General features: G+C 44.4%; 1 protein-coding gene across 5 annotated transcripts in view; it reads right to left on the bottom strand.

Annotated features, from left to right (window-relative positions):
* The window catches only part of Adamtsl3 (ADAMTS like 3), a 287,753-nt gene that overhangs the window by 82,471 nt on the left and 178,158 nt on the right, over positions 1 to 27,124 (bottom strand). For all 5 annotated transcript variants that reach the window (XR_013042909.1, XR_013042911.1, XM_076546303.1 and 2 more), the window contains exons 10-15: positions 25,898 to 26,009; positions 20,110 to 20,248; positions 18,913 to 18,963; positions 17,709 to 17,913; positions 8,617 to 8,764; positions 6,766 to 6,850 (exon numbers count right to left, since the gene is read on the bottom strand). Coding sequence is in view for 3 of the 5 variants with exons in the window: in XM_076546303.1 (XP_076402418.1) it covers positions 6,766 to 6,850; positions 8,617 to 8,764; positions 17,709 to 17,913; positions 18,913 to 18,963; positions 20,110 to 20,248; positions 25,898 to 26,009 (740 nt within the window). In the remaining 2 variants the exon portion in view is untranslated. The remainder of the gene's footprint in view (positions 1 to 6,765; positions 6,851 to 8,616; positions 8,765 to 17,708; positions 17,914 to 18,912; positions 18,964 to 20,109; positions 20,249 to 25,897; positions 26,010 to 27,124) is intronic.

The following is a 27,124-nucleotide window of genomic DNA, read 5'->3' as shown; positions in this document are numbered from 1 at the left end:
TTAATATAATTGTTATATTACCTCCTTAATTTTATAAGTGAGAAAGCCAACGCTTAGAAATACAAGAACATTTCCATAATTCTATGAGCTTATAAATAAAAATTTTATCTAAAATATGCTGGTCTGATGTAACTAAAGCTGTGAAATGCTGGGTAGAACCCAGTAAGATGGCATGGCAGGTAGAGATGCTCGCTGCCAAGGCTAACTCGACCTGAGTCAATTCCTAGGTCCCATACTGTGGAAGGAGAGAACCAACGTATGGACGTTGTCTTTTGAGCTCCACACACGTGCTGTGGCACATATATGCCCATGCACACACACTAATAAATGAGTAAAACTTAATTTTTTAAAATTTGAAATGTTGGGTAGCTTCTGACGCCAATGATCTGAACAAATTGAAAGGATACCCTCCACCCTGGAGCACGAGACTCAGAACTGCAAAGACTCTGGCTTTCCCCAGAACTGGACTATTTTGGACCCAAATCTCTAAGGTTATTAGAGTTGGGGGCCAAAAAGACACAAAACAACCCTAAAGTTTTATAGAAGACTGAGAACAGCCATGAATATCTTCAAGAGAAGAAGCAATTATAGAGTAGGTGTTTAACCTAATAGAAAAAAAAATTAAAAAGTTAAAATTGGGAACTGGAGAGATGATTAAATAGTTAAAAGTGTTTGTTGCTCTACAAAAATAAATTTACCGCCATGTGGCAGTAGCACACGCCTTTAATCCCAGCACTCAGAAGACAGAGCCAGGTGGATCTCTGTGAGTTTGAGGCCAGCCTAGTCTACAGAGCAAGATCCAGGACAGGCACCAAAACTACACAGACTCAAAAAACCAAAAATAAATAATAAATAAATAAAAATAAAATAACTCAAATAATATGGTACTAGCAATGAAATATTAACTCACTAATGACATTTAAACATCAAAGTAGGGGCATTTGGGATTCTTCAACTGTGCTCAATCAATTATTTTTTTGAAAGAAATTAAGTTATGCTAATTTTTATAAACCACATTGTAATGTAAAACCCTCCGTGAACCAAAGATCAGTACGAAAAATATTAAATGGGGAAGGATATTTTCTCCAGAGATACTTTTTCAGTGTTAACCGAGAGAGAGAGAAGGCAGCTTTAGTGTGGCTGGCGGGGAGGGAGGTGGACACGGAGTTTCTGAAAGGCCACTTGATGGCAGAAAGGCTTCAGCGAGCCTGTCTTTTTGTCCAGAAATCTCGCCCTAGCAGGGATAGCCTCACTGGAGAACTAGAAACTTGTTACTTGAGATTTGCTGGAGTTTGGTCTATCACAGTAAGTTAAACTAGAAGCAAGTCACTAGAGACCAACTAGAGACCCTTACAATGTACAACAGTAAGGATTACACCGTTTTCCTGGTTAGTACGCTTCAACTGCAATTGCCTCCAGATAAAGTCCAAGCTCTTTACTGAACCTGTGCTACCACCAATATCTGCTGCAGTCTGCCATTACTGACCTCCTCGATCCTGCAGGCCTTTGTCTATACACAGAGATTCCCAATATCCAGAAAACATGGGCCAGCCACCAGACACACATCCATGGCCTCACATATCTGCCACGCAGTGTTTCTGTCAGCTTTGGGACATCAGGATCACCAAATCATCCTTCCCAGGAAGCCATTCCTGACACCTAACAATTCCTAATGTTGTCTTATGACACTGTGTTGGTTTGAATGTAATTGGCCCCCGTAAGCTCATAGGGAGTGGCCCTATTACGAGGTGTGGCTTTGTTGGAGTGGGTATGGCCTTGTTGGAGGAAGTGTGTCACTGTGGGGGTTGGCTCTGAGATCTCATATTTGCCCAAGCCATGCCAAGGGATTCACACTATTTCCTGTTGTCTTCCTATCAAGATGTAGCCAGCACCATGTCTGCCTGCACGCCACCATGCTCCCCGCCATGATGATAATGGACTGAACCTCTGAAACTGTAAACGAGCAACCCCAATTAAAAGGTTTCCTTTCTAAGAGTTTCCATGGTCATGGTGTCTCTTCACAGCAATAGAAACCCCAACTAAGATAAACATCAATATACCATGATACAGTGTGATCTCAGAATCCCACAGTATAACTCTGGATGGAAGAAACCTGAGTCCCTGTCAGCTGGCAGGAAACTGAAGCCCCTTCTCTAGTACAGGCTGGGCCTCCTTACCCAAAATGCCTGGCACCAAAAGTTCCTCAGATTTTGAGTATTTTTAAGTTTCAGAATATTTGCATACACGCAGGTCTGAAAACAAATTCACTGGTTTCCTAGGTATCGTATGCATGAAACCGGAAGGTAATATGTAGTTTTAAGTGTATCTGAATTTTGCCTACAGCCTATCATAGGCCACTGGATAACCTGTTGGTGCTTATATATTCTCAGAGTTTGGGTTGTGTTGTAATTTGTACACATGGACTAGAGATGCCCAGCTGCTATGACAGTCCATCAAATCTCTCTCTGTCCATCACTGACTAACTCTGAACCGGGCCAGTCCTTAGTCTTTCCACACCCTGGTTTACACAGCCTCCAAATGAAGACAATCATAACACCTAGGACACTGCAGATTAAATGACTCTAATCCCCACAAGCACACTTAGAATACGATCTTCTGCCAAAGAAGCCCTCTGTGTTAGCTGTGGTTAGAAGAGCAGATTCCTGAAACACAGCCTGAGTCGGTTTTAGCACATACAATTTCCACTCACAGCAAAGACAAAATAGCAGCGAAGAAAACATGCAGATGTCTCAGTCCCAGTTCTTTGGTTTTCATAAATGAAAAACGGGAGCCAGGCTAACAAAACCACTGACATGTTGGGAATCCCATAGAAGTGTGGGAGGCTCGGGGGAGGAACTGAGAAAGTTTGACGACAAATGAAAGCGCAATAGCCGTATAGACCGAGGACACATCCCACAGCCGACAGCCAGGAAGGTGAGGACGGCAGTTCCCTTGGCTTCATTTCAGAAACTCTAATTTTTCTTAATTTTCCTAATTAAAACAAAGTTTGCCTTTTGAACACCCACTCTCTATGTAAATTCAGAGCTCGGCCTTGGTAAACCACAGTGGGGGGAGTGTTTATCTTTTCCTGGCTGGCTTGGCAGGCTTTCCTCGAGGGATGTGGAATACAGCTGGGACCATCCTCTCATTTATTGTCAACCAGCAAGCAGCCCAGACCACAAAGGACAGTTGTCAGAAAAGGGGGAGCTGGAAGCTGAAATACGCTGCCATTTTGTTTGGAAATGAAGGCAGTGAACAGAATCGGAAGTGGCAGGGAACTAAAACCTTCACACCAGCCACCCGAGATCAGGCCAGCAAATGCCAGGCAACGAGGAAATACCGGACTACTGCATAGAGACCTGGGAGTGGGAGAGGGCAGGGGTGGGGCAGGGGCCAGGCAACAGGGGCAGGCAGCTCGGGGGTCCACAGAGCGAGGAGAACCTGGAGTCCCTTCAGGAGCAAAGAGCACACCAGCTTTGATTTGAGGTTGAGGGAAGGGGAACCCTTATCTAAGTCAGGTGGTGCTGGCAGACGTGCAGGCTTGGAACAGACATGGGAGGCACCCACTGGAGCTATGGTGTATCCATTAGTGCTGTCCACTAATTCACTCCAACGAACAGTGTTTTCTGAACTTTAAAGGGATCTGAGGGACTACCTGGCCCGTTAGTTCCCAGTTTTTATTCACAGGCTGCCCTTTGTTTTCGATTGCTGTGATAACACACCGGGATCAAATGCGACTCGGGGAGGAAAGGGTTTAACTTCCCATGTCCCCATCACACTCTATCACTGAGGGACAAAGTAGGAACCTAAGCAGGGCAGGAACCTGGAGGCAGAAACTGAAGCAGAGACCATGAAGGAATGCTGCTTACAGGCTCCCTTTTCAGAGTTTGGCCAGCTTGTGTTTTTATACAACCCGGGACCACCCTGAAGGATTAGCACCTCCGCCCCAGCCCTCCCACGTGGATTATTAATCAAGAAAATGTCACACAAGCTTTGTGACATACCATCTGATGGGGGCATTTTCTCAATGGATGACTCGAACTTGCGTCTAGTTGACAAAAACCTAGCCAGCACTTACCCCTCGGAGGAGCCCAGAGTTCTTGTTAAGAACGCAAGTAATGCCAAGTAGGGCAGCACTTGGAAAGCAGAGGGTCCTAAGTTTAAGGCCAGCAAAAGCAACAAGACACTGCTGGCTGAATTCATAGATAAAATGTGGACTAGAAATGACCAGAGTCTGGGGCTGGGTAGGTAACAGGGACTGTTCAATAGGTAGAGTTCCTGCTAAGAATGATGAAGACACTCTGGGCAGGTCAGGCAGCAGCGTGGATGTTCTTGGTGATGCTGAACTGTATGCTTTCAAATGGTCAAAGTGCCAAGCCTTGTGTTGGAATGTAAAACCATAGGAAGAGGAAAAATGCATTACTGTTGCAAATGGAAAAAAAAAATGGTGATACACCACTTCCAATATGGCTGGCCCAGTGTTCATTACAACTTTTGTTTGTTTGTTTTTAGACTTCTGAAAAAGGGTCTCACACCATAGCTCAAAATGGCCTTGGAACTGACTTCGTAGCTCAGGCTGGCCTCAAATGCAATCCTCCGGCTTCGGCTTCCTGCGTGCTGCGGTTAGAGATGTGAGCCACCAGGCCCCGCTTCATTACTCCTTAAAAAATAGCCCAAAGGAGCTTGATGGAAGTGATCTGAGGACCGCATTTTAAACTTATCAGTTTTTTTAAAAGCTTGTTTCCCTTTTAGAGAGAGACACACGGAAGTGTGCAAAGGTGCTCAGATACGACGCACTGTGGTCAGTGTGGCGGGGCCGTGCCGTAGTGATGGTGTAGAGAAAGCAAGTGCAGCCCTGAGGAGCTCACTGTGGATGCGTGGGGCTTCTTCGTTCGCTGTGACCCCCTTCTGTGTAGGGTTGAAATGCTCTGTTAACAAGAACACTTCCAAAACAGATTCAACTGGAGTGTAGGTCTGACCACAAGGGAAGACTGAGGAAGGGGTAGAGGGCAGTGCCAGGCTGCTGTATGTAGGTCAGTGTGGCTGAGGATCCCACGCAAGCACTCTGCTCTCTTTGACGCTGTAACTGGGGGTGGGGGGGTGTCATTCACCTGCAGCATCCACAGTTCCATCTGTGGTGGTAGTCAGGCCTGCCTGTGGGGACTCACCGGGCCAAGATTGGGCTGAAGTAAGCCAGCGCTCTTGCGACATCACCAGAGGGAGATGGCGATGTCCATCTACACTCCCCTGGGGCTCCCTACTGGGCTGGATCATGCTCCTGAGGCACAGTGACCAATGGGAGTGTCCAGACAAGAGGAACAGGCTGGGAAGGGACTGAAGACAACAGCGTGTGAAAAATGCTGAGACACTGAGAACGGTGGGCTTAGAGAAGACAAGTTCTGCGGACCTGTGACAGGTTTTTCTCAAGTTAGGAAGGCAAGGGATATAGCACATGTGTTTCAGAAAATGGACGTTAGGAGGAGCTGCAGTTTGGATCAAGAGGAGAAGGTTACCTGTTCAAGCGTGGTAGTGCCCACGGAGCTAGAAGCAACGTTGAGCTACAACGAAACACTTGTGTTGTTCAACTGCACTGGGCTGTGTCTCAATGGAGTGAGCTCCAGCCACAGCTGAAGGTGCGGAGTGGTTATACAGGAGAGGCCCAGAGTGCTATGGGATGGGAGACGGGCTCTGGTACTGTGAGAGCTGGAGCTGAGAACCACCAGTACGAACTGTGGGCCTTGTGCAAGGCTTTGCCTCTCTACTCAGTTCTCTTTGTTTGTACAAGCAGCAGGTTGGAGTTGACATCTCGGGGAGACAAGCCAGATGGCTGTTGCGATCCCCTTTCCTGTCCCATCTGTGAATTGCTCTCTTTGCCGCTAGCCTGTCAGCACTCCAGACTCAACTGCCCACTGTGGAATCAGCTGTCCTGTCCAATTACTCCAGTCCGTCACGGGTGCTGCTGTTCTGATGGGCTTCTTCGTGAGGCATCTCAGAGTCTCTTTGCCTCCGTCTCCTCTTTGGGTCTCTCTCTCTCTCTCTCTCTCTCTCTCTCTCTCTCTCTCTCTCTCTCTCTCTCTCTCTCTGCCTCAAGAATGTTTCTGTGATTTGCTCTTAATTCTGCAAGTCTGTTGACACCATTATAAGCTGGCCCCATCACATAGCATGCAGACAGTAGCTGCTGATTTCTGAATCAGAATGGACCTTGGAGAGTCAGGCCCAACCTGCCCCCTTTATACAAAGAAAAATGAGCCACCAGCACTGAACAGTGAGGTCACATGGTTCATAGCGGTGGTTCATAGCTCTAGTCCACCCCGTACCACACTCTTTCTGTTCCTCCATGTCCCACCAGCCCTGGGACTGCTTCTCAGGCCACCCTGGTGTGTTTCAACATCATTAGTTTTACGGAGATTGGCCATGACTTAAGCTTAGGACGATTGGTTTATTTGTACAATACTAGGATGGTCTTTGGTTAAACTACATGTGTGCACATCCAAGAACTATCCCCACTTGTCCCTGCAAGAGAACAAGGGTCTGCTTTGAGTTAGAGAACACAATCTTTTCCGTGCTTCTCACACATACTGCCAAAGCAGGACTGCTGAATTGTGAAATAAAGAGAATTCCTAGCCAGCTCAGGCTCTCTGGAGTCCGTAAATCCAGGTCGTTGGGATACTAAATGTATTGTCGAGCTCCAATGAGCACAAAAATGACATACATCATGTAAACTGGCTGTGCCCCGATTATGTCCATGAAAGGCCCTGGACTCACTTTGGTTCTTCTGTGGCTGTTCTGGTCTCTTCTAGTTCTTGTGCTTGTTTCAGCCAAGGTAATTTAGCTTCCACTGGACTTTTTTCTGAGAGAGAAAAAAGAAAGTAAACAATGAATTTCATTACTATCCATCATTAAGGACTTTGATACATGCTTGTTATTGACTGGAGAGTTCATTAACACAGGGTTATACTTTCCAAATGCACAGTACATTTGCTTCTGGAATGAATAAAATCCCTATTTTTTTAATTAACACATTACAAAATGCAACCAAAACGATCCCCCATTATAATGAATGCAGTTGAACATCCAAAAGTTAAACATCCAAATGCCTTACATAACTCCTCACCCCTTTCTGCTCTTTTTATATTGAAGCTCTTATTCCAACAATATCAGAGTCTTCCTTTTGCCACAAATTCTTCTGGTCTCTTGAATTAATAAATTAACAGAGAAAAGCAAATATCAAGAGGCCAGTGAAGTGGAAAGATGAGATTCTGTGTGTGGCTTATTCAAATTCCATTGTTACCATGGGAGATGAAAGCCATCTACATGGACATGAAAGGGACAGTTGCTATGCCCTTCTGTCCTTTGAGGCTTCCATGACAGGAGGAGAGAGCTAGTCCAGTTGTGAAGTGAAGAATTTGGAGACACTTCAGGGAGACTAGAGACATGGAGAAAAAGTCTGTGGAAGTCCTGTTGGTGACAGAGGTAATAAGCAAAAGCTTCAAGATGGGAACCTATAATGACTGTGTGTCTGCATGGTAGCTACTGCTCTTTCCACACGATGGGCTCAGTCAGACACATGTAGACTGATGAGTTGTGGGGCTTTCTGTATAAACAAGGAACCGAGAATTCCTGAGGAAGAATTTTACCATTCTGTCTGAGGTACTAAGGAAAAGTCTTTACAAAGAGGTGAGAACAATCTTTTCCCGTTTCCTTTTTATCACATCTGTCTATCTACCCATCTATCTATTCGTGTGTGTGTGTGTGTGTGTGTGTGTGTGTGTGTGTGTGTGTGTGTGTGTGTGGTGTGTGTGTATGCACATGTTAGCACTCATGTATAGGGCAGAGGACAATTTTTTTTTAGAAGTCATGGTTCTCTGGTTCTACCACATGAGTTTCAAGGATCAAAGCAGGTTGTCAGGGTTGGCAAGTACCTTTACCTGCTGAGCTAGTTCTCTAGTTAACTTTTTCTATGTCAAGAAGGTACCTGTCATAAGGATAGGCACAGGGAAATAATCATGGGGTGGGGAGCAAATATCTGAGAGGTGATCAAGACTTGCTAGTCATAAATGTCTGCTTATCCACATGGATCAAATGAGAAATCCTAAAGTCACTCACAGAGTGGCAACCAAGTCTTCATTCACTCCTTGCACTGTGACACATGATGATGTCATCATGCCTCTATCAAGGGGCACTGCGGTAAAGAGGCACCCACACATTTCGAGAGCAAAGAAGGACAAAAAGAGCTATTCTGGGCATAAGAGCAGTGGGCTCCTCCTCCCTCCTTTATTGATCTTCTTTTCTTCTTCACCCTCTCCTTTTCCTTCTCCTCCTCATCTTTCTTTCTCTTGATGGTGGGAACTGCACAAGGAAATATTTTATGTCCACCATGAAATGTGAGCCCAAACCTAGACAGATGAGAACCACCCTGTGTGAACTACATTAACAGCAATCCAGTTTTCCCTCCAGATCATAAATCACATATGTCCAACTTCCTTAGCCAGATCCCTTGCAAACTGTCAACAAAACCATCCTCATAAGAAAATAAATGGGAATGGAAATTTCCCAGTAGGGAACGAGAGCTGGAAAACCCTATTTAATTTCGGTTACAACACACTTCATGCTTACCTTTAGGCTTATAGCATGGGATGGGGATGACACACTCCTCTTTGATGTGCAGTTTCATCTGTGGGTTGCAGCCCCCGACATGCTGCCCACGATGGTTGATACACAGAACCACTCGGTAGCGCAACCCTCGGCCACAGGTCACTGTGCACTTTGCGAAAAGGTAGGAGAAGCCAGTGAGTAGCGTTAGCTGGATAAGGTGTACAAAGTCATCATTTTTAACATACAAAGGGGAACTATGGATCTACGTGACCGTTAAACAGAAAGACCTCCACATAAGATGTTGAGTGAAGGAGACGGAGGCTGATTTTCTGGGATGCTTGTGTTTCAGGGACCTCCCTTACAGAGCCCCCTTCTAATTTTCTTTGTTTTAATTTTATTTTATGTGTATGGATACTTTTCTTCATGTGCCTGGTGCCTGTGGAGGCCAGATGAGGGTGTCAGATCCCCTGAAAGGTTCTAAGCCGCCTTATGGGTGCTGGGAATTGAACCCTAGTCCACTGGAAGAACAGCTGGTGCTCTTAACCACTGAGCCATATCTCCAGTCTCATACAATTTTCAATTCAAAGATATTTAAGATGAGTTTACAATGCAAGAAGGGCAAATGTTCTGAATTTCCTGTGCTCCAAATCACATATGAAAGAAACTTGATGCAGGCTTTCCAACGCTTACACTTTTCTTAAGACATTACCCAAAGCAATTTGTGAAATTGAAAGAAATTCGTCTAAACAATGAATAGGAGAAAACTAACTTCGACCAACCACTCTGTCTACAGTGATCTTGCAGAGTTATCATATACAGAGACCATCAGGGATTATCCAGCCACACAGTATGAGAAAACTACCATAAGGATGGGGAGGGAGCTCAGTCAGCAAAGTCCTTGGGCAAGTGGAGGACCAGAGTCTGAGTCCCCAGCACCCATGAAAATTGTTGGGCATGGCAGGGTGCACCTGTAACCCCTGGCAAACACAGGTGGATCCTTGAGACTTGCTGGCTACCCTTGCTGAATAAGTGAGCTCCAGGTTCAGGGAGAGAACCTGGGTCACAAAGTATGTGCATGTGCACATAAGCATATGTGTGTGTATAATCTATGTTCCACATCCGAGAGAAAACATGTCATATTTGTCCTTCTGAGTCTTGCTTATGGTTAGAGACCCCAGCCCCTTAGGTCCTTGGTAGATAAGGTTTTAAGCAAGGCATGAAAACAAACCCCAAAGCCTGCCATCTGGAATCCAACGCAGCTTGACTGTGGTCACCAGTTATACCAGTTCCATTCTTGTCTCTAGCACCTCTGGGATTCTTAGCAAGCAGTCTAAGTCAAATAAGCCCATAAAACTGCTTACTTATTAACTAAGCCTGCTTCCCTGGGGTAAAAAGGCCAAGGTTCGGGATATCCATGAGAGCAGAGAGCTTCTTTGTCTGATGGGCTAAAATTCTGCTTTTTATTAGACCTTTCCTCTCCTGCCTCTCTCTCTCTCTCTCTCTCTCTCTCTCTCTCTCTCTCTCTCTCTCTCTCTCTCTCTCTCTCTCTCTCTCCCTCTCTCCCTCTCTCCCTCTCCCTCTCTCTCTCCCTCCATCCCACCCTCCATAAAATCTAATACTTCACTTACATTTAATGCTTTGGGTCATGGGAATCTCACAGAAATTTTGAGGTTTCACAGAAAACTGCCACACGTCCCTTGCCCACCTTGCTCCCTGGCTTCTCTATGGTCTGGCCTTTGCTGCTGGTCATCCAGTACCTGAGTGACCCCTTACCTGTGATTTCATTTTCTATGCCTCCAATCACTTGCAGTTTACCACAGCTAAAAAAAATTAAAAGGAATCTTCCAGAAATACACAAAGCACATGTTTTAAATAACTTTTAGTAAAGTATATTATTAAAATTATTCCATTTTATTATGGTTATTATTGTTAAACTCTTACTGTTTAACTTTTAAATGAGGCTTTATGATGATGGGTAGGTGTGCACAGAATAAAACACAGTGAAATTCTTTTCCAAACACACAGGGTTTGGTGTTGTCCAATTCAGCCACCCACTGGAGTCTTGCAAGTATCTCTCTCTCTCTCTCTCTCTCTCTCTCTCTCTCTCTCTCTCTCTCTCTCTCTCTCTCTCTCTCTCTCTCTCACACACACACACACAGAGAGAGGAGGAGACCACAATCCTGAGACATTGTTATTCAAGTCCAAAGTTCTTCCCTGAGTTTCCCTCAGTTTTTTAAAAGTTGTCATTTCTTTTCTTCCTCTAAATGAAAACCCATTCACTCCGATACTCTGTATTACTGCTTCCCTCCCTTAAGTGGTCACCTCCAATCTGTACACACGTTGAGTCCCTTGGACCTTGAACGGACCCATGGGAAGATCCTGGAGAGTTCCTGAACACCTGCTGAGAGATGGGCACTGTCTTGAACACATAATCCATCTCACTGCCTCTCCTGCCTCCTTGTAGAAGAGGTGCTCCTCTCCCACTCAACAGATGGGCTCATCAGAGCCACTACCTGAGACACTGTTCAAGTTCCCACAGTTCTTGAGAGACCAAGAATTCCTTCCCAGCACTCCCTGCTGGCAACCCTCCACCACCACACCCCCCACCACACCCCCCACCCTCACCCCCACCCTCACCCCTGCCACTGCTCCAGAGCACAGGCGTTCTCTTCTGAGTTTCCCTGGGCTTTCCCCACGCATCTCTCTGGAGGACTTTCTCTGTGTGCACTTCACCACGAAGGCTGGGTATTTAGGGCAGCTCTTACCACATTATGTCACCTTTTTTTTCCTGTATTAAAGATCAAACACAGGACCCCACGCATACTAGGCAAGTGGTCTACCACTGAGCTACATCCCTAGTTCATCCTGCCATTCATGAAAGCACCCAACAAGTTCTGTAGTGAAGTGTGTGACTACATTTCTAGAAATGATTCCCTACGTTTCTAGAAAACTAATTCACTCACTCTTGAATTTATCAATTTGAAATATATATGTATGTATATGATACTGAAAAACTCTTTATATCATATGCTATAAAACCAATAACAAACGATTGCTGACTCCATATCTCATCTGAGCAGTGAATATATGCACAACTTTTTGAGTCCCATTTCACTTACCAGAAAGGCTAATTTTAAATGAAAACTTACTTTTTATGTATAATATTTTTACCATAATTTAAAATAGATTTATATTGTTTTGATTGGACGCTGGAATGGAATTTAATAACAACTGACTTCAAGAGAACATTGACATTTAGAACCCTCTGGCCAAAGGAAACAGAAATGACTTTATTTACTAGGTGCATTTTCTTGGAGAATGGTAGAACAGTGTGATCGATAAGAGGCTTTAAAACAGAAAAATACATTATTTTAGGAGAGAGTTTTGTAGGAGAGTAGCTTGAAAGTGAATGCAAGAGGAGAATTACATAAATCAAATAGTCAAGGAGCTCATTCCTGCTGTTTACAGAAGACAGAAGGGACAGAAATGACCATGACATTTAGAGTCCCCTGGACATAGTTTTTAAAATGCCATAACAGTTTTATTTTAAGATGTCATCATTCACCACACATAGGAAATGATACTCTTTGCTATTAAGCTTACCATAAAAATGCATATGTCAACCTAAATGCAGGGGAAAGAGTAAGTCATTTTCCAAACTTCTTTTAGAGGGAATGTGGATGCAAGCAGAGTTGATACCCCTGTCCTAAAAGCACAGACAAAGTTCTCCAGGCTGACACTCAGCATGGATCCCCAGCGCTGACCACGTGACTTTCCACCCAGCCCACACACATGTCTTTCAATCCCACTGCAAGTGCAACCTCCTGCCTGGAGCACTCCTGGATCCTTCAAGTGGGGTGAATCTTTTCACCTTGTGGCCCCAAAGTACCACATGCAGAAGCCACACCACACATGACCAACCACAGAGGTCCACTGTATGAAAATTGTCTGCATGCATGTCTGGTGCAACTAAATTCTAAGCCTTTGGGAGTTGGAGGCTAGCATTCTGTCTTTCCGGCATGCCAATTGACACACCACACAGATGAATGCCTGACTAATGTGAGCATAATATAGTTCCACGCAAAAGAGCTATGGAAACTTAAATCTATTACACCCTTGTCTCTAGAAAATTAAGAGACTAAGATTAAACATATTGCATTGCTTACCTTTGACTAAGCTGCTGTGGGATAATGCTCTTGTACACTATAGAGATTTGTCACTCTATTGGCTTAATAAAATGCTGACTGGCCAGTAGCTAGGCAGGAAGTATAGGTGGGGCAACCAGACGAGGGGAATTCTGGGAAAAGGAAAGGCAGAGACAGAGTCACCAGCCAGATGCAGAGGAATTAAGATGAGAATGCTGGACTGAGAAAAGGTACTCAGCCACATGGCTAAACATAGACAAGAATTATGGGTTAATTTAAGCCTAAGAGCTAGTTAGTTACAAGCCTGAGCAATAGGCCAAACAGTTTATAATTAATATAAGCCTCTGTGTGTTTATTTGGGACTGAATGGCTACAGGACCAGGCAAGACAGAAACTTCCATCTACACTAATCTAACAGCATTTTATTTGTTCTAGAAGCCAATTATCCCCTCTCTCTAGACAGTTGATCTGACATGAGGTCTGGTCAAACCTCTGGGATATTTTCCCTCTTCTCTTCTTCCTGTTTTCTTTGAGGCCACTTGCCTCTCAAGGCCTTTCCTGATGGTTGGCTGTCTTCTTCAATGATTTCAAACACAATTTCTCTCAAAAAGGTGCCCAGTTTCTTAAGTGCTAGATCAGGACACATTTCTAATGTCATGTCAGGGTTTCCCCCTTCACCTTCCGGTTCCTAGAAACATGCTCTCTCCTTAATCTATAGACATCCAAACCATCATATATATATAACTTAATTTCACATATCAGTCACGGATTCCCCCATCCACCCCCCATTCCCACCTCCTCCAAGGCAAGGTCACCCCTGGGGAGTCAGCCCAGCCTGGTAGACTCAGCCGAGGCAGGTCCAGTCCCCTCCCCCCTACACCAAGGTTGAGCAAAGGGTCCCAGCATAGGCCCCAGTTATCCAGTGTCTGATGGAAGTGGATGCAAAGATCCACAGTCTAGGCCCAAGTGGAGCTCTGAGAACCCAAATGGCAAGAGAGAGGACGGACTGTATGAGCAAGAGATATTGAGGCCATGATTGGAAAAAGCACAGGGACAAACAACCAAACTAGAAATACATGAACTGTGAACCAATGGCTGAGGACCTCCCATGGAACTGGACCGGGCCCTCTGGATAAGCGGGACAGTTGATTAGCTTGAACTGTTTGGGAGGCCCCCAGGCAGTGGAGCCAGGACCTGTCTGTCTTGTCTTTTTAAATAATACTTATTTTTGTCAGTACTTGGAGAATCTCATACATTTTAGCTTGAGCATAGTCACTCTCTCCCACCAACTCCTGCCAGATCCACCCTCCCCATTCTATACCCACCCAACTCTGTGTCTTCATTATTTTTAAAACACCCATCAAGTGCAATTAGCGCTGCCCATATTCTTGGGTGTGTGACCGTACTCTGGAGCATGTTGGACCAACCATAGCCACAACTTTAAAGAAAACTAACTCTCCATGACCACCTCCCTACTCCATTCTAGGATTTTGTCTGGTTTAAGCTTACAAAGATCTTCGTCCATGCTGCCACACTGCTGGAAGTTCATATGTACACCGGCCCCATTGTATCTTTTTGTTTGTTTGTTTGTTTGGTTGGTTGGCTGATTTGTTTTTGAGACAGGGGTTCTCTTTGCAGGCCTGGCTATCCTGGAGCTCACTCTGTAGACCAGGCTAGCCTCTAACTCAGAGATCCAGATCCACCTACCTCTGCTTTCTGAGTGCTAGGATTAAAGGCATGTGCCACCACCACCTAGCTAACCCTCTTGTGCCTAATGCCTTATTATACTCGTAGATCCATGGATCTCTCTATAATCATTAGGGAAGCTTCTTTTTATAATATATGATGATTAACACAGATATCCATAACTGGTCAAGGCACAGAGAAAAAAGTGGCTATGGAATGTTCAGCCCTAAAAGAGACGTCTATAGCACACCCCGTCCCCACAAGGCTCAGGGATCATTGTGGAAGAAGGGGCCAAAAGACTTCAAGAGCCACAGGTGGTGGATGACAACAAAACAGTGTTCTCCAGCACAACTATGCTCTTTTCCAACTTCCAGGTGCTCTAGTTCACACTTGCGTTTTTTGACAGTATCTTCTTGGCCATCGGCCCCCGCTGTGTTTGCTCTAAGCACTTGCTTGCTCAGAATCTACTATCTTCAAAGAAGCTTAAGCTTTACAATGGCAGCAGTGACTCCCTCCCTGATAACTTTGGCATTTGCACCTTCCACATGTACGACAGTCCATAATAGTAATAATCCTTACCTGAGTTAATGCCCGTGACCACTTTCCAATTGCGCTATCTTCTAGAGCTCTTTGGATATAGGGGTTGTGTTCACATACATTACTTATTTGCATATTTGCTTGTTTATTTTATGTGTGTGATATGTATGTGTGCATGCACCTTTGCATGTGTGATGGTTCACATTTGTGCATGTGTATTTAGAGGCAGGAAGTTGACGTGGAATATTGTCCTTGGTCATATTCTATTTCATTTACTGAGGTAGATTCTCTCACTGAACCCAGAGCTCACTGATTCTGGCTAATCTAGCTATCTATCTTGCCTCAAGATCCCCTCTCTCACTTTCCCGAGTGCTGAGGTTGTAGGTAGTCATCAGGACTGCCTGACTTTTTAAAATGAGTTTCAGGGAATCTGAATTCTGCCCCTCATGATTGCACGGTGTAGTGGTTTGAAAGAAAATGGCCCCCATAGGTTCAAAGGGAGTGGCACTATTAGGAGATGTGACCTAGTTGGAGGAAGTGGTCACTGGGGGCAGGTTTTGAAGTCTCAGATGCTCAAGCTATGGCCAGTGTCACTGTCACTTTCTGCTGCCTGCAAATCCAGATGTAAAACTCTTCAGCTACCTCTCTAGCACCATGTCTGCCTGCATGCCTCCATGCTTTCCACCATGGTGATAATGGATTAAAGCCAGCCCCAATTAAATGTTTTCCTTTGTAAAAGTTGCTGTGGTCATGATGTTTCTTCACAGCAACAGAAACACTAAGACAGAAGTTAGTACCAGGGATTTGGGCATTGCTATGAGAGGCCTAAGCATGCTTTTGTTGGGAGGAATGTGGACTTTGCGACTTGGGATTAGAAAAGCAGTGCAATGCTTTAAGTGGTGCCTAATGGGCCGTACTATTAGGAGCATGAAGGACAGTGGTGCTAAAGCTGATTTGAACTGTGGGGACCTGGATCAAGAGGTTTCAGAGGAGAAGAACACTAATTTGTGGCCTGAAGGTTGTTCTTTTGCTATTTTGGTGAATATTTTTTTACTCTTGTGTGAAAAAGTCCACCTGAGGCTAAATTGAATAGTTTTTCATTAGTTACATTGGCAGAGGAAACCTTAAAACAGCCTAGTATTGACTCTGTTGTGTGGTTACTAGTGTTCACTCTTATGAAGATCTGTAATGAAAAGGAGCAAGCCAAGAAAGGAAAAATACAAAATGTGCAATTCAAAGAGAAAAGGAGCACCAGGAGTAGAACGGACCTATACCCTGTGTTCAAGGAGATAAACAGATTAAATAAAAGCCTGATGTTAAATGCAATAAAAGAAGTGGTGACTTGATCCCAATCAACTAAGCTTCCAATTTGTGAAAAGGAATTAAAGAAAAGCTTATAGAAGGGTGTGGTGCCGTACACTTTTAATCCCAGCATTAGGAAGGCAGAGGCGGGGGGGGGGGGGGGGGGGGTCTCTTGAGTTTGAGGTCAGTTTGGTCTACAGAATGAGTTCCAAGACAGCCAAGTTTAGGCAGTGACGAAAACCATCAACAACAGAAAGCTGGTGAAGATGTAATTGTATGGGGGCGGGGGACATATTCCAGCCCCAGTAAGCAGCAGGACTTGGCAGCCAGCCCCTTGGTTCTGGTTTTAGAGTCAAAGGATAAAAGAAAGGGATTCTGGAATCTCCCTCTGTGATTAAGGAAAGTCGCCCAGGCCAGGCATGTGTCAGGGGTGTCCCTGAATGGAGGCCTAAAGAGGCCATTGTGTGAAGCTGTGAAAGCGAAGCTTGGGTTGTCTTGGAGACCCCAAAATGTTAGAGGTGCCAGAGCTATGGGATACCTGCTGAGGAGAGCTGCTAACAGGGACTGGAACCAGCCCAAGAGAAAGAAGTGTGCTGCAGTCAACAAAGCCGAAAGGAGTTGGAGATCTGAAGAGAGTTTTGACATCAGACATGGAGATGCAGAGTTTGGAGTTTGCCCAGCTGGTTTTTGGTCTTGCTTTGGTCCAGTATTTCCTCACTATATACCCTTTCCTCCCTTTTGGAACAGTAATACATATCCTGTGCCATTATATGTTGGAAGTACGTGATCTGCTATTTATTTTGATTTTATAGGAAATTACAGTTGAGCGATTTCATGAGTCTCAGAAGAGACTTTGAACTTTGGACTTTTAAATGTTGAGACTGTGATAGAGTATGGAAACTTCTGAAGTTGGACTTAATACATCTTTGCATTATGATATGCCTACAAGCCTATGGGGGCCAGGGAGTGGAATGTAGTGGTTTGAAAGAAAATGGTCCCTATAGACCCATAGGGAGTGGCACTATTAGGAGGTGTGGCCTTGTTGAAGGAAGTGGTCACCAGGGGCGGGCTTTGAGATCTCAGATGCTTAAACCACACCCAGTGTCACTGCCACTTTCTACTGCCTACAGATCCAGATGTAGAACTCTCAGCTACCTCTCCAGCGCCATGTCTGCCTGCATGCTTCCCACCATGATGACTAAACCTCTGACCTGTAAGCCAGCCCCAATTAAATGTTTTCCTATATAAGAGTTGCCATGGTCATGATGTCTCTTCACAACAATAAACCCCTAATTAAGACACATGGCATGTATTTTATCCACTGAACCATTTCCTCAGCCCCTTATATACAACTTTTCTAAATGATGATATCCAGTAAAGTTTCAGGCAAATAGTCATTAAAACCTCACATTTAAATAAAAGTGTCATGTTGTCAAATCTCACCTGAGACCACTCCATGGCAACCCACTTCGGGCAATCAAACAGGTTGCAAGTTTGCATCACCTTGGGCTTGGGTGCATACATGCACTTCCATTCTTCTACTTGTAGTATCTCTGCATGCATAGATTCCTCTACACACACGAAACTCCGTCTCTGAATCCCTCCTCCACAGGACACCGAACATGCAGTCCAAGGATTATGTTCCCAGCTCAAAAGCAAACAAAGAAAATTACATTATTTATTTGATGTATGCTTGTTTGTTTCAAGTATGCAAGGACTTTCCAAAAGAGTGACGTCATAGTATCATGTCATGGCTCTATTGAAAGAATACAAGACTTAAGCCTCCTAGGACTTTAATCTTAACTACAGTTACAAGGAACTCACCTTCTCTGAACATGAGTTTTCTATAGGATGGGAAAAATATACCTACCTCAGTTAGCCTTCAAAGAGCCATTATGAAGATTGAATTAATTAGAATATAGAGTGTGAAAGGGTCTTTAAATTGTTTCTCAATTATAAAGTACTAATGGACCATATTACTGAGAATCATAGAATGTCAAAATCAAAAGAATCACATTATTTGGTCATGGTGTCACATGTCTATAGTTCTAACACTTGGGAGGAAAAGGCAGGAAGATCAAGAATTTGAGGCAACTTCAGCTACATAGAGAATCTGAGGCCACCCTGGACCACATGAGACCCTGTTTCAACAAAATAGCAAGAAAGGAAAGAAGGAAACAAACAAGGAGTGGAGGGAAGGGATACTAGTCACCCAGCTATCCAAGAGGATTCAAGTGTCTGAGCAATGTTCAGTGATTCTCAACCTGTAGGTGGTCAAACGACCCTTTCACAGGGGTCAGAGATCAGATATCCTGCACATCAGGTATTTACATGATGATACATAACAGCAAAACTACAGTTGTGAAGTGTGAAGTAGCAACGAAAATAATACATGAGGACTATATTAAAGTACTGAAGGTTGAGAACCACTGCTCTAATTTTTTTTAATCTGTTGTTCAAGATAGGCTTGATGTCCCTGTCAATGGGCAATGACACTCTACATACAACTTTTCAAAGGCAGTTCATTTCATCTAATTCTTAGATACGTCTTTCCTATCATTAAGCCTGTTATCTTTTAACAGGGACAATAAGTATTCCTTCAAAACACTTAGAATCCATTATAAAAGGAAGGGAATGTTTAACTCACCGAGGGAGAGGTTGAAAATGGTCATAGGGCATGATCTCTTTAAATCCATCACTGCAAAGGAAACCAGAGTGGAAAGAACTTTCTAAATTCACCACATGTGGTCGTTCACTAATACAGGTTCACTGAGAAAATATCGTTTCCAATTCAATGAACATTAACATTTGTTAATTGACTAGCCTGTGTTTGATATCCCACAAGACAGAAATCTTTCAAATTGAAAACCAAAAATGCCATGTGGCTCATTGGCCACTCAACCAAAATTTACACAGCATCTCTTCAGGTTTTAAGAGAAACACTCATGCAGGCCATCTCCAGTTGAATATAAAAAGAACTAATGGCATATTAATCAAAGGAAAAAAAACTCTTCATCTAAATAAGTCTATTACTTCATTTTAAACATCACTATACTAATGTAATGTATTAATGCTACGAACACACTGTTGTGTTGGCCAAATCTTCAGAGAACCACTCTGCTTCCAGACTCTGTCCTTTGAGAGGTCTCTGTTAATAGTGATGTCCAAGCAGGATTACAGAAAATGGGCATTATAGCACAGGAAATGCGAGCCATGGGCAAGGCTGCTTTTCCCACTTGCACACTGTGGCCTTGGCTAGCTGGACGGAAGCTGGAGGATCCAGGGGATTGATATTGGGCTGATATTTTAAGATACTGTAGGAAAGCCAGGAAACTTGCCCAGACAATCCAAGTCAGCAGGTACTAAATTATGCAGTGGGATAATTTTTGCATAGCCTCTCTGCTTTGGCATGAAAACTGCTTGCTTCCTTGCACAATGCATTATTTATACGGAGTTAAATGTGAACACTTAAAAAGCCAAGATGTAATGGGTGACCCAGTTTAAAGCCTAAAATAGTGAGTGGGAAATATTTATGACTGACAGATAGACTACGCATGGAATCCTGGCAGAGCCATATACATATGGATCTTTGATGTATGTATTTGCAAGAATTGCCCAAAAGGCTTCATTATAAAGATCTTAGGGATACATAATCCCATGACAAGAGAGAGCTAGGCCAAGGAACCAGATCATCAAATGTGTCTTAGTTCCCATGACCTGTGGTTATAAATGTGATCTGTCACTGGGACACAATCAAAAGTCATGAACAGGAAGTGTGAAGGAACCACTGTCTCCCAGTTGGAGTTGAATTGTTTCTTTGAAAAGCGTGGGTGATTGTACTAACCTCGATGGGCAAGGGTCCATGCTGCATTCCTTCAGCTTTGGTTTGGGCTTCACGTTTTCTGGGTAGTAGTGGCAGTAGTGGTCAGGCACCACCCTTTTCAAACGGATGTCCATGCACTCCGCAGAGTTGAGCTGATAACCTAAAGGTGTACGAGAGGAAGGGATGAAAGCTGTATATATCAGCTGTGCATCTGCCTGGCAAGGGTGCAGGCCACATGCTGCTCTTCCTGTCTAGGAAACCCAGCTCAGTGGTCTCGATGGTATTCAGCTCTGTGACAAACAGAAGCACAGGCGAGAATGACCACACATGGGGCCCAGGCTCTTCATGGTAAATAAGCCAGAGGCTCTGCATCTGAAGCCCAGGATGTGGGCGCTTTCTGTCCAACAGGCTCAGATTCCTCTGGAACAGCTAAAACCTGCTGCCAAACACACATGCGTGAACCGACTGTGGTCTATTGGTGCACGTTACAGCTGACTCCTTCTAGGAACTGACCAGACTTCCCTCAGGTACAGTGGGGCCCTTTATGGTTTTCAGTTTACTGCCTGGCTATTCCTGGTCACTGTGGTAGCCCCCTCACTCCTGACTGTTTCCTTGTTTAGTCTCCTACAGCAGTGCCCATTCCCGTCTTCTTCTTCTTCTCCCCAGATACCTGTTCTGATTTATCACTTATATATCTTTAAGTATGAAATTGCCTTGTATAACATTGTTTGGGTGCATGCTTTAAATTCAATTGACAGTTTATATATCTATATGTGTGTGTGTATAATATATACAATATATTACATAATATTATTTACAATATATTTATATATAGTATTTAATCATACTCATAATATACATGTATACATGTATTAAATGTGTGTGTATTGTAAGTATAATTAAATATATAAACTTTATAAAGTTAGAAAAATATATCTGTGTGTCGTGAGATCAAACCCAGGGCCTTGGACAAGCCAAGGAAGCTCAGTGTCCTTGACCCAGACCCCCAGCACTGATGATGTTTTAAATGTTTTGAATCTTGGCCTATTTTCCACTTGTTAAGTTTTTTTTTCTCTACACTGTAAAGTGTACAGCGTGTTTTGAGAGCTGAATATGAGCACATCTTTCACAATAGTCCACTATTTGCCTCTGCTGTTTACTCATCTGCTCTCCTGAGGTAGCCAGGGCACCTTCAATGCCAATGATCCTGCTGCCTGGGGAACTGGCATTGTCAGCAGAGGCAGACGCAAGCAAACAATCTCCCTATCTCCTCTACCACACAGGCTTCAAAGGGGAAGAGTGAGGACGCAGCACTCCTGATTCTAGTAAATCCAATGCGGACCATTTTTTTTTCTTTGAGGAAAGCAAACATTCCAAGGCATTGAGCATAGTAAACCTAAAAAAATTAGCTCAAGACAGGACCCTTTCCTTTCCTAAGAGCTCTGACTCCAGCTTTCCTGTTATTACAAAAATGTCATGTTAACTGTTTTTTTTTTTAAAGGCAATTTTTCAAAGCTAGAATGAGCTTTATAAAATTAAAAAAAAAATAACACTGAAGCTGATCGCTCAATGTCTGCCAACTGGTCTAAAGGTCTAAAAATATATCTCAAGTCCTGATTGCTTAGAGGAATCTGGCTTTGTAAACTGCCAGGCAGCTTTCTACAAGACATGGCTTGGGCATTAGCTGACCTCAGAGGACCAGAGAGCCGACTGGCACACATTACAAAAGGCAAGGTTGAAACCACAGAATGGAAATGCAAATGGCGTCAATAAAACGTTACTCCGGTGCCAGTGTCTGCCAGAAAGACCGCACTATCAGATGGCCATGGCAACCTCAGAGCCTCCCCAGACAATCTCGAGTGTATCACATGGATAATTACAGATGAGGGCAGGCAGTCTTTCCAGGACCATCGGTGCCTCAGAGACCCACCAACTAATTTTCTTCATTATCCAAAAATCTCTGGCATGCCATTCATACAATCACATACGTTTGATTGCTAATATAATTAAAATTTGGCAGTGAGTTCTGTATGGGTTTGGTGTGTGTACTTTTATTTTCCCCAAACAAATACGGAATAAGATTACGATTCCTTGAATCAGACAAAAGTCTACATCCTAAGTGGAAACATTCTTCTAAAGCGACTTGATAGGGGACATACAGGTGTTTATAATTTGAGGGAGAGAATTCATTTTTCTCTTTAATTTTATTGCAGTTTAGAGATTACCAAGAGTAAAGAAATAAGGCAGATTGTCTTTCGATATTGTGAACAAATGCATTGACATCCTGCCAGTGTGTGGGAGAGGGCGGGCAGCCCCAGCGGCCTCTCTGTGTTCTTCTGCTGCCCTCCCATTGGGGCTGATTTCACTGGGAGGTGCCCCTGTGTCCACTCATGCTTCCAGAAGGATGGACTGCCTTTCCAGGGGCATCGGAGTATGGAAAACAGCGCTCCCAAAATTCTGATCAATGGAACCACACCGAAACCTATTGTAAAATGTCTCCCCTAGAGTGAAGGGCTTCTCCTTGGCTTTATGAGTCCAAACAGAAGTGTGTGTCTCTCTGAAAAACTATGTGTGAGAGGCCAGGAATAAGTAAGAAAGGGAAGCCTGTTTCTCTGCAGAGAAAGAATTAAAAAGCCCCCACTATCTCTTTGTGATCCATCATTTTGGGACCCAAGAGGTACTGTTGTCTTCCTGGACCTGTGACCTACCTACCCAAGGATGTAGGACTCAACATACTACACTGTCCCACTCTCTCAGGAGCTCTCCTCAGTGGCCTTTGAGTCATGCACAGTCAGAACCAGTGTGCCGGAGACTGTGGGGGAAGGAAGAGGCCTCTGTGACCATTTTAGCTTTGGATACAGCAGATGACTAGGAAGGTGCCAGGTGCCACACCACATCCCTCGGCATGTATCATTACTGTGCTATACAAAAGTGCCTCGGGAGAAGAGAGTCCTACCAACAGACGGAGGCGGAGGCTCAGAGAGAGACAGATGAGTGAGTCTGATCCCGGATCTCCACCATTCTGCTCGCGCGCTAGGCCAGGCTGCCCTTTTTGTGGTGGATAAGATGGGACCAGAGACTGAGCACACCAGGCCAATATTCTACCACTGAGCGGCATCACCAGCCCCAACACTGGCTGGCTGCCCCTTGCTGTGACCGTGGCATGGGAATGTCAGAGAACAGGATTGGCTCACTAAGGCCCAGGTTTATCTAACTCAGAGTTTCCATTCCTAACAGTGTTTCTCCTCCATAGCCTTGGGGAGAGCTCAGGGACTCTGTGCTTCCTTGGAGCCTGGTGCAGAGTCACTGACTGGAAGATCTAAAGGAGCCTTTATCTCCTCTAAAACTGTTTGTCTCCACTGATGTAGCTTCGTTGGTAGCGTGCTGCTTTAGCATGCACAAAGCCCTGGGTTCAACCTCCAGTCCTGCAAAAATTGATCATCGTGGAGCATGCCTATAACCCAGTGCTGGTAGGTAGGTGTAGAAGGACCAGAATTCAAAGTCCCTAGCTACATAGCAAGTGTGAGGTGAGCCTGACCTACAGGAGACCTTTGTCAAAAAAACAAAACAAAACAAAACAAAACAAAACAAAACAAAACAAAAACAAGCAGGCAAGAACTGTGTTTCGTGTCTGACAAAAACCAGAAATTCACAATAAGCCCAGAGGAGGTTCAAGCTGGCAGGAAGTTAGTAATTTTCTACTACAGTTCTGTTTTCCCTGTATTTGTCTTTGTGGTTGTGTTCTGTGTGGCCAGAGACAATCATTTCCTATGCCAGGTGTTATGATTGAGTTATTTTTCTAAATATGCTTAAGTTTTTTTTTTTTTTTTTTTTTGGTTTTTCGAGACAGGGTTTCTCTGCGTAGCTTTGCGCCTTTCCTGGGACTCACTTGGTAGCCCAGGCTGGCCTCGAACTCACAGAGATCCTCCTGGCTCTGCCTCCCGAGTGCTGGGATTAAAGGCGTGCGCCACCACCGCCCGGCAAGTTTTTTTTTTTTAAAGATTTATTTATTTATTATGTATACAGTGTTCTGCCTCCATGTATGTCTACAGGCCAGAAGAGGGCACCAGATCTCATTACAGATGGTTGTGATCCACCATGTGGTTGCTGGGAATTGAACTCAGGACCTCTGGAAGAGCAGTCAGTGCTCTTAACCTCTGAGCCATCTCTCCAGCCCAATGCTTAAGTTTTAAAACCACCCATTTAAAGAAAATTCCTTGAGTCACTAGTAGTGTGGTGATAACACCTACAAGGCAAAAATGGTGATGCCACGGTGCCTCTAGCTGACGGCCAAAGGGACTTTGTACAGAGTCATCGTCAAAACACAGAGTCCACCATGAACTCCTGGGATGCCTGTGAAATACAAGAATTTACATGTTGGTACCGCTGATGCTGGAGTTTTAGAAGGATGCTGTCCTGGCTGGTTTTATGTCAATTTGACACTAGCTAGCGTCATCTGAGTGGAGGGAGCTTCAGTTGAAAAAAAAAATGCCTCCATGAGACCAGGATATACACAAGCCTGTAGGGTATTTTCTTAATTAGTGATTGATGAGGGAGGGCCCAGCACATTGTGGGTGGTGCTCTCCTGGGCTGGTGGTCCTGATTCTGTAAGAATGCAGTAAGCCAGCAACCAGCACTCCTTCATAGCCTCTGCATAAGCTCCTGCCTCCAGGACCCTGACCTGTTTGAGTTCCTGCCCAGGCTGCTTCCATGGTGGACCCCGATGTGGAATAAACCCTTTCCTCCCCAAGTTGCATTCAGTCATGGCATTTCATCACAATAATAGAAACCCTAAGACAGATGTCTATAAAGATCATAACTGAGTGTCCATCACACTGTGTCTAGACAAACTGGCTGCTACTCAGAAAATTCACTTTCTTCTTTCATTCTAGGGCCTTGACTTATCTTAGGCTATAACTCTTCCTAAGATACAGGCTCCCACTGGGGTCTGGGCTACCTGGTGCTTCCTCATAAAAGAACCAGCATCTCCTTTCAGGGGAAGCTTAAGTCCAGGAAGACCTGAGCTGCATGTTCATGGGAACCTGGCACTGCCCAAGGAGTCTGCCTTAATATGCCTATAATCAGGATGAGAAAGGCCAGAACCCCTGTTCTTTTCCTGACTTTCTGAATGGGTGTTATTCTGTAGTCATCAAAGGAAGAAATGATTTGTGGTTGGGCTGAGCTAAGAAGTATTCTAACTCTTCAAACAAAACCCTGCCCAAGATGTATCCTTCACACAGGGATAGAAGACAGTTCCGGAGGCACAAAAGAGCAACATAATCAGAGCCCTGGCCATGCCACCTGATGAATTGGGACCCTTGCTGAGTTTTACCTCAGCCATGTGTAAAACAAACACCGAACTAACTTTCTCAGGTTGTGAGGGATGTGACAAGGAAGCCTCAGCATACAGCTGGTCAGGCTGCAAGCGCCCAGTGTCACTGTCTGGTACTCACAGGGAAACTCCCAGCATGCTCTAGGAACCCTAGCAACTTGGGGATCCTAGGCTGGCACCAGTTCAGAATCCCTTACTCAGCTCAGAAAGAGTCACTTTGGTGTTGACTATGGCTGCCTCTCCATCTACACTAGGTTATCATGTCTCCACACAAGCAGACCAATGTCTACTGAAACCCTTTTGATTTTGAGTATGCGCACTTGGATTGCACTTGGCCCCAAACCTTCTCCAACTGTCTATTAGGGCCTTGAATTTAGCACACATGAAACACTTCCTTCTCTCCCAGTCACCTCAACCGGGCATGTGTGCATCCCGACTCACAGCTCTGGGTATCCCAGAGTGTAGTCTGTGCCTCACCTCCTCCACATGTCACGGTGCAGGGGAAGAAGTCAGTCTGCCTCCACTGATGGCTGATGGGCTGGTAAAAGAAGAACTGGACCACGCTGCCTTTGGCCACGGTGTACCTGGTCTAGACAGAGAGAACGGTGATGGCATGGCCCATTCCACACACTGAGTCCCAGCTCTTCCTGCCTTCTTTGCCCATCTTAGGCAACACCCACACATGTGACAATAAACCAAGCTACAGGACTAGGAGGGCTTTAGATGGGATAGCCTCTCACTCAGACTTACCCCAAATAGGGGTTCAGACAATCCTTAACTAATCACCCTGGAGTCATTTTTGCTTTTCATATAACTTTATACCTGTGAATGAATTCACAAAACAGTGCGTGGACTTGTTTGCTTACTTATCTAGTGCTTTTCCTTCCTGAAATATTAGTTCCACTTTTTCCATGACCCCAGAAACTGAGGTTTAATTTGGGTTGGGTTTGCTTATAACATCATATATAATGGGCACTCTTGACTCCAGTGATTTATATTTTGCTTTGATATTACACAAATGGTATTTAACTTTCCATTAGTCTGTATTAATTATACAAAGCAATGGGATTCATTATGATATTTCCATACAAGCCCATAATGTACTTTGATTCTAACATTTTAAATAGCTCAGGTATTCCTCTCTAGAAGTTCTTCTAAGGGCACAACTCGGGAAACTTACCTGCAGTGAACACAGATACAGTGGAGTCCTATGTGAACGTTCTAGTAACTAATTAAAAGGGAAGGGCACCGCTGGGGGCAAGCAGCAGTTGTAGACAGGACTACGTTCCTTTGTAGGTGATTTTACTCAGCTGTTCTACTGTGTATGCAAATGTTCCAGAAGTAAAAGGATAAGGCGCGGGCTTCCACCAGAACAGTGGTGACAGTTACAATGAGAGAAATGTGAACAGTCGCAGACCAGGCTGGTGTGTGACAAACACTGTGTGAAGAAGGTGGTCCCCAAACATCTCGGGGCTCAGGACACAGTCTCTCTTGCAGACTTGGAAATACCATGACTTGGAAAGAGTATCCCAAGGAAGCAAACAACCAGTCCTGAAGAACCAGAGAGATGGCTCAAAGGTTAAGAGCACTGGCTACTCTTCTAGAAGACCTGGGTTCTAATCTCAGCATCCACATGACAGATCACAAAGGGAATTATAATTCCAGTTCCAGGGGATCCAATGTCCTCTTCTCCACAGGGACCAC

The sequence above is a fragment of the Peromyscus maniculatus genome, chromosome 1 (genome assembly GCF_049852395.1).
Source record: "Peromyscus maniculatus bairdii isolate BWxNUB_F1_BW_parent chromosome 1, HU_Pman_BW_mat_3.1, whole genome shotgun sequence".
In the NCBI taxonomy this organism is placed as follows: domain Eukaryota; kingdom Metazoa; phylum Chordata; class Mammalia; order Rodentia; family Cricetidae; genus Peromyscus; species Peromyscus maniculatus.
The sequence above is the reverse complement of the archived record's forward strand: the minus strand, read 5'-3'. Positions and strand labels throughout refer to the sequence as shown.